Source organism: Chrysemys picta, chromosome 8 (genome assembly GCF_011386835.1).
Source record: "Chrysemys picta bellii isolate R12L10 chromosome 8, ASM1138683v2, whole genome shotgun sequence".
NCBI classification, from domain to species: domain Eukaryota; kingdom Metazoa; phylum Chordata; order Testudines; family Emydidae; genus Chrysemys; species Chrysemys picta.
Window position 1 is genome coordinate 16,156,661 of NC_088798.1, and position 13,299 is coordinate 16,169,959.

Genomic DNA, 13,299 nt, shown 5'->3' on the forward strand with positions numbered 1-13,299 from the left:
AAGCAGAAATTTTAGGCTAATAGCCTGTGGCGATCTCCCTCCGCAGTCCACTACCTGCCTTTGTCCTATTAAATCTCTTTATTCTTCTTAAAAAAAAGAAGGGGGGAGAAAAAAGGGAAAACCTTGTAGACCAAAATTATGAGTGATGAAACCCTAATTTTGACCGTCTCTCTTTGATGTTGAGCAGTGGGTTCTTATTTAAAAAAAAGAGAGGGGGGGAGAGAGGGGAGAGGACAGTGCTAGGAGCAGATGACTTTTCATCTCTACTTCACCTTGCCACTGGGTCTGTGAGAGATTGGTTCATTGTCAAGGAGATTTTTTTTTTACCCATGATTCCATATGGTATGGACCGGGCTACATGTTGCCCAACATGCCAGTGCAAATGTTTTCTCAATTAGGTGTCTTATCTCCCGTGAGTTAGCATCAGATGAAGCTTGCTGACAGCATAATGGCAGGGAAAACCTCCGACGGCTCCATCAAATGGCAGCTCTGCTACGACATCTCGGCCAGAACTTGGTGGATGGTGAGTTGGCAGCAGGGCTGCTTTTTTTTTTTCCTCCCTTTTCTGCTTTCCCTCCCTCTTTGACAAAATGTCCCAGACCTCACATTTATCAAATTAACATTTGATTTTTTTCACACTCTTCCGTGGAGCAGCCTCACTCTTGTCCCACTTGTATGCTTTCCTCTCTGTAACAAGAGACCGTTAATGTGAACTACAGTTTCCACTGGGAAGCTTATTTAATTCTCTTTTTAAAAGTACATGGAGAAGTAGTTTGAAAAAGCCTGGTGCAGAGTAACTTGTCTCAGGCAGTTCCCTCAGGCTTCAGCTTTGTTTTACTTTTATCTGCTGCTTTTCAACTATGGCATGTATGTGTATGTGTATTTTTGCCATGCAATATTTTCTGTAGAGGGGAGGGGGAAAGTTCAATACATTATAAAACAACCTGATTACAGTAAAACTCTGGGATGTCACAGTGTAAAATCATCACGTGTGAGAGAAGTGTGTTTTGCAAAGCGTTGCCTTTCATCTGAGACCCCAATCTAACTTTTCCCTCCGTTTGTTTACGTTAGAACAGGTTACCATTCTGTTATGATCCCGAGCCATGTGTTACAGATCCCACATAATCTGGCTCGAGCTGCATTTGGGCACAATTAAAGTTTTAATAAAGTTCCAGTGAGCTCCGCAGAATGAGTTAACTAGCATGTCATGGTCAGTCGGGCCAGACAACCTTTGACATCTTGAATCTATAAGAGGTATAGTGAGTTAGGAGGATGCACAATAGTCCATTGTAGCAGAAGATGCAAGTCCTGTTGTGATGAAGAGAGTCCTCAAATCATTACTGCCCTCGTTAGCGTGTTGTCCGTTAGGGATTAATTCGTTAGCAGTGCATTTTTAGTTTTCTGTAATTATTATTCTTGAGGCAAGCGTGAATTCTTCCAGTGAGAGAAAAAGTTCGCTGCCAGGACAATGAATGTATTATCCGTTCCTAACTGGACCGTGAACCTCAGCTCATTTCACATAGATATCAGTTAAAAAAGGACTGGCGAGTGGAATTACAAAACAAGGCATGATCAGTTTCATTGTATGATATGCTGAAACAAGTAGGGGGTTTTCCCTCCCCCTCACCTCCCTGTACCACTTTTGATATCATTTGGAAAGTTTAAGACCTCTGAGGACTTGAAAGACTTTTAAAAGTGAGATACGGAAGGTTTTTATTCTGCTTCTTGGTGGTGGCCATTGTGTGTATCATGTGGCTTGTGTTTAAAGGTGTTCGGGCTTTTGGGGGGGTTGTTTTGTTTTTGTGTTTTGTTTTAACGTTTAATTTCTTAACCATCCATTAGAGGTTTACCACTGCTTGCCAGTGAAACGTTACATGAAGCTTTTGGTTAATTATAATAGTGGAAGAATAACCACTTTACTTATACTACTGATTTTCCAATTAGACTTTCTGCCAGAGAAAATGGGAGGGAGAGGGGAGGAAAGAATGAAATGTTTGCATGCTCAGTAACTGTTGACTATTCATTTGACTTTTTTTAGCTTGTAAAACTCCAGTAAATAACCCTTTGATTCTCAGCTATCATTTTCTAAGCAAAGTTGTAAACTGCATATTTTAACTAGATACTTGGTGTCACACTGTAATGTAAGCTTATTCTAATTCACTTGTCTATTTTATTAGCACTCCTATTTTATTGTTTATCACCTGCTTTGATGACAGGGGTGTCAATGTTTATTTTTTCATAAGTATCTTCAAATTCAGTTAGACAACTATTATCTCCCTTTGGAAAGTATCCTGGAAAGTGCTTTTCATTCACAATTATTTCACAGATGTTTTACTGCTGTGAATATAATATGTAAAAATGCTCGAAACGTTTAGTAATGCACTTGACTAAAAATAAACAGTTTTAAAACCACACATGCTGCTGTTTAGATTAAACATTGCAGAAAATTCCTCTTAAACATGAACAGGTCACACCATTTATTTTCTAAATGAACAAACAAGAAATAAAACCAAAGAACCCCATAAAACAGTCTGTTTAAAAAGAAGTTGGGCTACACGAAAGATACTTTATTTTAACTGAAATGAATAATTCAAGAACTTGTACAATAGATGTGTTAGTTACAAATAATTTTAAGATAAGATTTCAATTATTGATGGAAGAATAACAGTTTTGATATACCGTCTGAGTCTATAATGTCTAGTATAATCAAAAATACAGATGTATTAGTTATTTTTACTCCAAAACCTCCTCAGAGTTGCTACAATTGTTTAATCAAAAGTAAGATACAAAGCGGATTTTAATGTTCTAAAGGTAAATAAAGCTTTTAAAATTACCTCATGCATCTTCTGGCTGAACAACAATCTCTGCTGCATAGTGCTAAACTTCGGTTTGGGTACTGCTAGCATACAAAGAGATGAGTGAATACTCCTTCCATCCATACGGACTCAGCTGCCAGCACTGGGATATGCAATTTTGCTTTTTAATGACTTGAAAACAATTTGTGTGTCAAATGAGTGAGTTTGTTTTCTTTCTGGAGCAGGTTCTGAACGAGATTTTAAGCCACAGTCATCGACTGTATTGAAGTATTATGACCAACTTTAAAAGTTCTATGTCCTTATGATGAAAAGACCTGTTATAATGAAAGAAAATGCTTTTAAAAAAAGCTGAGTGTAGTAATCTGTCTCTCAACCTCATGCTCTTTCACTCCAGTCTACATTATGTTTACAGCTAGATAGCTGGAGATAATGGCGATTGGTTGATTGGATGATTAGTAAAAATGAATAGATTTTATCTTCGGGTAAAGCAGCCTGCATTTTTAAAAAGAAATGGAGGCTTTATCATATGGAGTTCTGATGCTGACATTATCTTCTGTCATAAATAAGGCTATATTAATGCATCTCTAATAAATGCACTTTTCTACACTGCAGCTAGTATGTTCTCTGTAGGCAGCAGATGGACTGTCTAATTAAATGTATTTTTTTGTCCTAGTAAAACAAAAAATGTAAAGTTTTTGTTTTAACCTGAGTTATAAATGCTTCAAAGTACTTTAAGTAAGGCTTATAGCATGGGTATATTTTAAGAATAATTACATTTGTCACAGCAGTTTAAGAAATCTTTTGAAATCCGATCCACTTCGCTCATGCTTTAATCATGCAAATCCAGAAATAGATATTAATTTAGCTTTACTGTGTTGTGACATCTCTGGTTGAAAATGTTCACAAAAGTTTACAGAATTTCTTTTGATTTCGACCCCCACCCCTTTTCAAATCTCTTAAACAACATGCAAAATATCAGGAGTTGGAAAATTTTATGTAAATGAACATATTGGAAAAATGATAATGGAACTTTTTATTTAAACTTGATACTGTCTGAAAGACACTATAAAATATTAATCAGACAAAAGTTCCACTGGTTTTTGCAGTCTTGTGTTTGTAACGAATATATATTGCTGTACTTGTTTTATAAACATTTTGTTTTCAAAAACTCACATATCCTAGCAAGTTGGTTTGATATGATGTTGGTCCATTTAATGAGGAAGCCACCTGTATAGTTCCTTTGTCTGTGATTTTTAAATGAACATATAGCTAACTATATATGTGGGGAAAATTCTCATTTACAATATGTCACTATACTATTTAAAGATATTGAGCCAAACTTACTCTCGGTTTCCATCCGTGTAAATCTAGTCACTGCTTTGAAATGAATGGAGTGGCTCCAGATATAGTCACCTGTGTGGCTGAGAGCAAAGTTTGACCCATTATCTAGAATTTTAGTCAAAATTGTTTTAAAACACAAACCATTGTCCTCTTCCAAACTTCTCTAGAAAGATGCCTTTTTAATAAATAAAAACCCATTTCAAAGGAGCACATGTAAGAGTTAACATGCAAACTATTATTATTGTGACAGTTAAAATGGATCCTTCAACTCCAGTAATATTCCAAAATTAATGACAGGGTTTTTTATGTACAACAAAGAATACATATTTTAGTATCTCCTTTTATTTCTTTAGGTGCTACCATATTACAAAGATAATTTTAAAAACCCAATTCATGTAATGAACATGCTGGAATCATCTCAAAGTGGTCATTTTACTAATTTAAATGTTTTTAAAACATCAGTTCTTTGCTCTGCAGGTCTTGATAAATATTTTTCTTTCATGCCTTTACGCTCAATTTTCTGTGCAAGTGATTAAAATTGTTCAGGTAATCTCTGCAGCAGCTAAAGCATAAAAATGGTCAAAATTAGTAACAATTAGTAAATTAAGAATGCGTAAATGTAAAGTATTACCACAGAGGGGAATGTAAACAGTAACATATTTAATGAGATGAAATAAAACATTTATTATCTGGAAACCCAATCATTCTTTAAAGATGAAAAAATATCTGTCAGCGTAAAAGCCCATAACTGCTTGTTATATGTTAAATGGATTTTAACTACGCTAACATACTGTTGAGTTGTACTTGGCTTTCCTAATTTTAGCCTCCTGCAGAGAATTTACTGAATAGCAAGAGATTTACATATATTAATACTTATCCTTGGCATGCCATTATGAAAATAACAAAATGGAAACAAAATAATATTGTACTAAAGATTTTCCTTACACAGTTTTGCAAAGTAATTTCTTTATAGTTATAAACTCTTCAGCAGCTGCGAAAATATATTTAAAATACTATTTTTTTTAAAAATGCCTGCCCCTTTAGTGTTTTCCGTCAATTACCAAATGTAACTTATGCAATAGTAATTTGCTTACATGTATACAGTGCATCATTAGATATACTTCAGCTACTCAAAAGTCTCTTGGTTTTTTGTTATTCTACTGCCACTTCTTTAATGTATATGCATTTGTCCTCCTTTATTTTCTGTTCTCTTTTTCCATCACCTGTCCTGAATATTGTCAGGAATGTTTCTAATTTAAAGCCAAAGGAGTTAGTGCCTGATTAGAAGACAGGAAATTGGAGGATTAAACTGTCTGGTTGAACTTCCTTTACTATCAGCACTCAGTAACTTGCACTGGATTACAAACTCAACAGGGCAATTTCTACAATGTGTCATTACTTCTGTTTGTTTGAATTTTATTTTTTGTTAAAAAGCAGCAAAATGGGGGAAAGAGGCAGTTAGTGACGCTAAGTCAATAGATCTGTGTAACATTGACATCCAGTAGTCTTAAAACATCACCACGTCTGTATAAGTATCTTCATCCTTAGATCTGAGAGTTCATTCAATTTCAGAATATCAATGTATGTAATATAGATGTATTAAATGAACTTTAGCATGTAAACAACGGAGCAGCAGATAATGAAATACTTTCCGCTAGGAAAGAATGACGTTATTTTGGTAAGAGGAGAATGCATCACATTAACCCTTATTCAACCCTTTCCCCCTCAGAAACATTCAGGTTCACTGTAACGTAATGGTATAGCCAGGCAACATCCTAAGGGAGGGATAGTGAGAAAAGCCAATTTATCTGGAAGACTTAACTCTGATTCCTAGTACTACCAACTGCACCAGGAATCTCAAGTGTGATGGTTTAGTTCATAGCTTGCCAGGTGAGAACACTTCACAGAGCCATTGATAACAGACAGGGGTATGGAGAGGGAGCATTTCTTTTTAACTTTATGGGCCAATCCATCCGCTCCATTGACTTCAGTAGAATTACTCTAGGGCTGATCATGGCCCTCTATTACCAAGTTTACTGTAATACATGAAAACAGCAAATAATAATGTGGCGAGGGGGTAGGATCTCTCTCTTGTGCTGGAAACCTAAAAATATCTCTAAACTTAATCTGCGATGGACCTTATCGCTCTCTGTGCTACCACTGTCCACCTCCCTTTCACACTAAATACTATACTAAACTGGGATCCCAAATGCCAGTGAAGATTAGAGCACACAGCTGAATGGGAGGAAATGGGCACTGGCTGGTAGCAGTAGGTCTGCAACTCTGATCCTGCAGAGACTTACTTACAAAGACAGTGGGACCACTCGTGTTTAAAATTAAGCATGAGCATAAATCTCTGCAGGATTAGAACTTTAGACTGATAAACTAGAAGAGTTGCCAGGAATGGTTGGGAACCGCCGATGTACATGGTGTTTTTGGCTGCTTCCGAGACGTGTGGGGTTGAGTCATCCAGCAGGACACCCAGACTGATACTAAGAACAGGTGAAAATAGAAGTGGAAGGAAAGTATATTTTTAAAAGGCTTAGTTGGTAAAGATGGATCTGTTTCAATAAGAATATGAAAGATTCTGAATCTCTCTCTAATGAAACAGAAAATATTATGAACTATCATTTAATATGCACAGAGAGGAGAATGGAAAGTTTATTGATGTAAGCACAGAATTAAAACTCAGAGATCCCTGACTCTCAATTCTAGCACTCAATGATTCCCGCTGTGGCGGTCAGCAACTCACTTCACCTCTCTTCGTCAGTGTCCTGATCTGTACTTATTTATTTTCCGGATGGCACTTATTTAATTTTAAAGATGTTGTGAGGATAAAAGTTTTGCAATTCACTCTAAAGATGAATAGTGCTAAATGTTCATAACTACACAAGGTCCTTTAAAGCAGATAAAATATTTTAAGTGTAAATCAGTGGCTCAGACTGGGGAAAACATTTTTTAAGTTCGCTAATAGCTTTGGCCAAAATCTTTATGAAGGCAAAATTCCCTTTAGCTTTACTGGGAGTCTTGGCTAAGCAAGGACTGTGGGATTTGAACCTACTAGCAATTACAAAGCGCATTTGAAAATTTAAGCTCTTCACATAGGCAAATGCATGCACAAACACTAAGGCCCTGATCCTGCTTCCATTGAAATCAATGGCAAAACTCTCCTTGACCTCATTGGTGCAGAATCAGTCCTACATAATAAATAAATGAGGCCAACCAGATTGGGACCCCATAATGCCAGGCACTGTACAGATGCCCCAAAGCTGTGAACAAAAACTTACCATAATAAAAATCACAGATCTGATTTCCATATACTAGATTACTGAAAAGTAGTTGAGTGATATAAGAATTCATAGAAGAGAGAAAACAGATATATTGGCTAATGGAGTTGAATTCAAACCATTTGCTACATATAAACATATATTTTCCAGAGGGCTGCCAAACACAAACTTAACAATACAGCTAGAGATTTGTTAGAGTGTGGTATAGTACAGATGCCACATGTTTTGCAGACTTTTACTACCAATAATTACAATGTCTTTGCTTTCAAAGGAAAACATGCTGCCCTCGATCCACACAATCAGCCCATATTTATTTCAAAACTCAAGTGGAATTGCACACATGGATTAAGGCTGTCAGTCGGAGCTGGGTAGAAATTGAAGGCTGTATGTAGCCTCATTGACTATGGCTAAAACAGAACAACTCAAAATACATCAGGGCATAGTTTGCCATTGATCAATGCACATTTCTTAATTCAATCGATGGGAGCTTGGTTCAAAAATATTTATGGTAAGATTCAGCCCTAGCAAAGTGTTTCCACAATTTATATCTGGAATGTAAAGCAGAGATTATTTTGCCCAGAAAGAGAGATGGAGAAAATGAGCCAAATTCTGCACTCAAGTACATTTGCAATTGAATTCAGAGGAGTTCTGCCTTATTAACACAGGTGTAACTAAATGCAGAATGTGTCCTAAAATGTATGTGTAAAGCAAATGTGAAGCAGAGGTCTTATACTTTCAAGATTAGTATAACCCTAAATTTGGCCTAAACTACCTGTTTTATTTTGTATAACTCTGTAACATCCATACCTTTATATGTTTCTTTAAAATCAAAACAAAACAAAAAAATCACACCCAAATTCTCCAAGGAATTCTCTTCAAACAAAGTGCAGTGCCTAGAGCTAAGTCCTCATGCTCAAACCCCTACAATGATCATAGGGGCAACTCTGCAATAGCAAGTTTGTATGCATATGCAGCAAGGAAAATGTTTTGGTAAGATACAGATTTGTTTCAGGAATCCAGCTGGTTATTGAGGACGTCAAAGCATTTTCACAATTATTTTCTCATTCTCAAAGTTTAATATTGATTCCATATTACTAAAAAGCACTGAGTTAAAAAGAGACGTTTTTTTCTATTAATATTTTGCTTAAATATACTTTTGAAATATTTGCTTTAAATAAAGAACTCCAAAGCTGCTGGGCCACCGAGAATCTGAGACCACGGTGCAGGGAAGATAACATAGATTTGGAGAAGGAAACGTTTCTTCTCCGACCGCTATGGAATGCCTCATTAGGCATACTGTGCTGCTGTATTCCCAGAGGCAGAGCTTCTGAGTAAGCCCAGATTGATCGCCATATGACAAATGATGTTGTGGAGGGGTGAACTCCACTAAAAAGTCCTTGCTCAGAACAGGCTCTTTCCCAGGTGACTGAAAGCCAGCCAGTCAAGAATTTTAAGAGCCATCACTCAGAATCCTGGTGTCCTAACCAGGTTCTAGCGGGGTTAATTATATCCTGCCTTCCTGGAGTTTCAACTGAATACAGTAGTCTTCTTCACTTCCTGACCCAACCTATCGTGTCGAGTTGCTGTGCCGTGTTAAGCAACTGCTGTGTTCCATCGTTGAGGTAGTTGCATTTCAATGCTGATCCTGCTACATCCAACAACGACCTCCTAGGGATGTTGCGAAAGCTTAATTTAAAATGTGTAAAGCACTTTGAGATTCTCAAATGAAAGCAGCTATTGAAGACAAAATGATTTTTTTTATGATCTTCCCGTCATTGCTGGCTAGAAAGCTGAAAACCTCTTTGCTCGTTCATCTTGGCATCACTCAGCACTTTTAATTACCCCAAATCCTAAACCTAGTCTGAGGTAGTTTACTTCCAGACACTTTCACCAAGGACTTCTTGAATAAATTATTGCTGCATGTGTATGCGCGCACACACTCACATTTTGATAGCCGGGACTTACAGAATTTCAGATTCCAGTATGATAGAGAGAAATCACTATCACAATTCCAAGGGCCAAATTCTGATCTCATTTTCACTGGTGTACTTCTGGAGCAACTCTGTTGACTTCAGATTTACACTAGTTTAAATGAGAGTAGAAACTTGCCTTATGCACTTTCATAGTGCTTAGTCCAGGGGTCTCAAACACACGGCCCGGGGGCCACATGAGGCCCGCAGAGCTCTTCCCTGCGGCCCGCCAAGCTCCCCATGCCCCCCCCAGTTACTTCCAGTCACAGCCAAACTCCCCTCACTCCCCCAACCCCCCGAGTTATTTTATGTGGCAGCTAAGCTCCCTGCTCGCTGCTCCCCAATGTTTGGGACCGGGTCTCTCCCCCGGCCCCGCCTGCCGCCCCCACGCACCTCCCCTGAGTGTCCCCCGCCTCATCTCTGCACTCCCTTCTAACCCCAAACTCCATCCCAGAGTCTGCACCCCCACCCCCTGCCCCAGCCCAGAGCCTTCACCCAAACGCCATCCCAGAGTCTGCACCCCTGCCCCAGCCCGGAGCCTGCACCCAGCACCCAAACTCCATCCCAGAGCCCGCACCCCAGACCCCCACCCCCACCCAAACTCCCTCCCAGAGCCTTAGGCAGGTGGGGGTGGAGTTTGGGGGGGCAGGTTCTGGGCACCACCAAAATTTCTACAAACCTGCCACCCCTGGAACAGGCAGAGCAGTGGTGGAGTGGTGGTGCAGTCCAGTGCAGTGGGGGTCTTTAACAGAAGTAAATCTAACTAAGTGCATGTTTTGTCCTTTGAGTGAGGTGCATTACTGAGTGTATATATTTTATTAAAACCTCTTGGAAATGACTTGTTGTAGGAGCACCAGTGATCTGTATGCTCTGTATAATGCTTAGCACTTTCCAGGAGGGAGGGAGGAGGAGCACACTCAGGGGAGGGGGAGAAGAAATGGGACGGGAAGGACCTCGTGGAAGGGGTGGAGTGGGGGCGGGGCCGGGGCCAGCAAGGGGGTGTGTCAGTGATGCGGCCCTTGGGCCAATGCACTAGTCCTCATGTGTCCCTTGTGGTCATTTGAGTTTGAGACCCCTGGCTTAGCCTCTGAGCATATCAGAGCATTTACAAATATTCATTAAGACACTCATCACCCATGTGAGAAAAAACGAGGAGTCCTTGTGGCACCTTAGAGACTAACAAATTTATTTGGGCATAAGCTTTCGTGGGCTAGAACCCACTTCATCAGATGCATGAAGTGAAAAATATAGGAGCAGGTATAAATACATGAAAGGAGGGGGGTTGCTTTACCAAGTGTGAGGTCAGTCTAACGAGTTAAATCAATTAACAGCAGGATACCAAGGGAGGAAAAATAACTTTTGAAGTGGTCAGAGAGTGGCCCATTACAGACAGGTGACAAGAAGGTGTGAGTAACAGTAGGGAGAAATTAGTATTGGGGAAATTTAGTTTAGGTTTTGTAATGACCCAACCACTCCCAGTCTTTACTAAAGTAAAGACTTCATCATGCATCTGATGAAGTGGGTTCTAGACCACGAAAGGAAAATACGGGGATGTCCATTCTCCAGGAGACTAGCAAGGAAACAAAGGGGGTATACTCTTAAATTAGTGGGGTTGCCCCATGGTGAAAACCTCAGACCTGTCAGCCAGTGAGAGGTGCTTATCCCAGCCATTGGTTTCTGCTATAGAAGAAAACTGAAGAAGACAAAGAAAACGACCAACGAAAGCCCAATGATTCAACCACATTCCCTGGCAGGTGGAGAGAGAGGATTTGAGCTAGAGGCTCCCTTTTCTGTCATTGTGGTGACTGATTGCACTTGCTGCACTCGTGATGAGGGGTAAAGATAAGGGCAACCTTTCATCTCTTACTCCACATTACTTCTAGGTCAATTTATTTTCTACTAAAAATCCAGGCCTCTAACAATCAGGCTGCCATCTTCCTTGGTCCTCCACCCCCCTGGAGCACCACACAGGTGAATGACGTTGGTTTACAGCAGGAGTTAACTTCTTCTTGCGTCACACTCACACATGAGGGTTTGAAAGGGCTTGAAATTGAAGATGAGGAGCTCACTGGTGTGAACTCTCTATGCTGGGGCCAATCCACAAATTGAAGCCAGGGAGCTGTTTTATTGACTGAGAAAAGAGAGGCCCCTCACCTAATTCTATGGCTTTTCTCTGTTTGTCAGTCTGTCCTAGGGTGACAGATAGCAAGTGTAAAAAATCGGGACTGTCCCTATAAAATCTGGACATCTGGTCACCTAGTCTGTCCGTAATGAGAGAATTTTTGAACACCACGTCTGATCCATTCCAGCATTTTCAAGGAGATATATATGCTTCAGTGGGCAGAGCCCTATTGGCTTTGGTGAAAATTAGAAAACTAAAAAGTTCAAAGGTCACTTGTCACCATCTGAGGAAATGGATAGAATTATACAGTATTGTGAAAAAAAACTAGAAAACTAGAAAAGCCTAATTTCAGCTGGAGTAAGTGAAAGGAAAATCTCTCCCGTTAGTGTGCAACCTTCTAGTTATTTGTTTTATGGTAATGCTCATGATGTACCAGCTATTTTCTAGATATTCAAGAATCGGCTCAGTTTGCTGTAGGCGGCATGGCAGAAGTGGGACTGTATGAGAACCTTAAATGTGGACAGGATAAGGGATTTGGAGATAGGTTCAGGGAGGTCATACTGTGCAAAAACAGGCTGTGTGGAAGAAGGCATGGGGTGACTATGTGGCAAGCAGGTGGATGAAGGTAAGAATATGGGTAGAGCGGAGGCAATGAAGTTTGACCAGGAAGGGTAAGTGGGGAGGGGCAGAGCTATAGAGTCTTGAGGATGGTGACAGGAAGTTTAAATTTGAGGTAAACATCTGTTCGTGTGCCTTGGATTGAAACACCTGTCCAAGTGTATGTTAGTCTACCCGTGAAAAGCCCCTTAGTCCCAGTGAGTTTAGTGAATGTAAATTCTAACGTGTGTACGAGCAGGTGTAAGACTGTCTAATATGCATGAGCACATTTTAGAATGATGAAGTTGTGCACTGCAGGCATTTGCATCTGCAAGTTGTAGGTGGTTGGGGCACTAGCCTAGGACTTGGGGGTTCAATTCCCTGCTCCACCACAGATTTCCCATATGACCATGGGCAAGTCACTTAGCTGTTCCATGCCTGAGTTCCCCATTTGTAAAATGGGAATAATAGCACTTTCCGAGGATTAAAATGTTAGATTGTGAAGTGCTTTGAGATATACCGATGAAAAGTACTATATAAGAGTTAGGTATTATTATATTTTTGTGTTCTCACAAATGGAGACACAGTGTAATTCTATTGACTTCAATGGAATTCCTCTAGCTTTACCACTTTAACCTCTCCATGCCTCAGCTTCCCCATCTGAACAATGGGGATAATAAAACTTACCTCCATGGAGGGTGTTTTAAGGCTTAATTAATGTTTGTGAAGGGCTTCTAGATCATCTGATGAAAGGTGCTGTAGATGACACATTTCGTGTATGAGAGAGAACATACTTAATGTTTTCATACAATTATGGAAATTAAACATGGAAAAGACCTAAATGGTCATGTAGTCTCAATTTGTCTCATGATTGTCTCAGTTTTTACTGTGTATTTATTGCTGATTTTATTTTACTTGGCTTATAGGCCAAATACTATAGGTTACTCATATAACATATGCTGCTTTCACTCTTAGCACAAGTTAAAACAATATGAGTTGTTCACTGAATTATCATTCTCAAAAGTTACATGATGATACTATAGTAAAACTTGATTTAAAAAGCCTAAAATGATAGCCATGCTTACCACATGCCTCCAGACAAAGAATGCTTTGTGCATTTTTCTTTTTGCTCAGAATGTTTGTGTCACTATTCTAAATAAAACAGG

At 39.3% G+C, this 13,299-nt stretch overlaps 1 protein-coding gene across 7 annotated transcripts in view; it reads left to right on the forward strand.

Moving 5' to 3' along the window:
* Positions 1–209: 209 nt before the first annotated feature.
* NFIA (nuclear factor I A) overlaps positions 210–13,299 on the forward strand; it is a 445,816-nt gene continuing 432,726 nt past the window's right edge. For 4 of the 7 annotated variants that reach the window (XM_065555378.1, XM_024104855.3, XM_065555383.1 and 1 more), the window contains exon 1: positions 434–523. In XM_065555378.1, coding sequence (XP_065411450.1) covers positions 449–523 — 75 coding nt within the window. In that variant the 5' untranslated portion in view covers positions 434–448. Of the gene's footprint in view, positions 524–13,299 lie in introns of all 7 variants that reach the window. The other 3 variants (XM_065555395.1, XM_065555377.1, XM_065555384.1) reach the window with 3 other exon arrangements.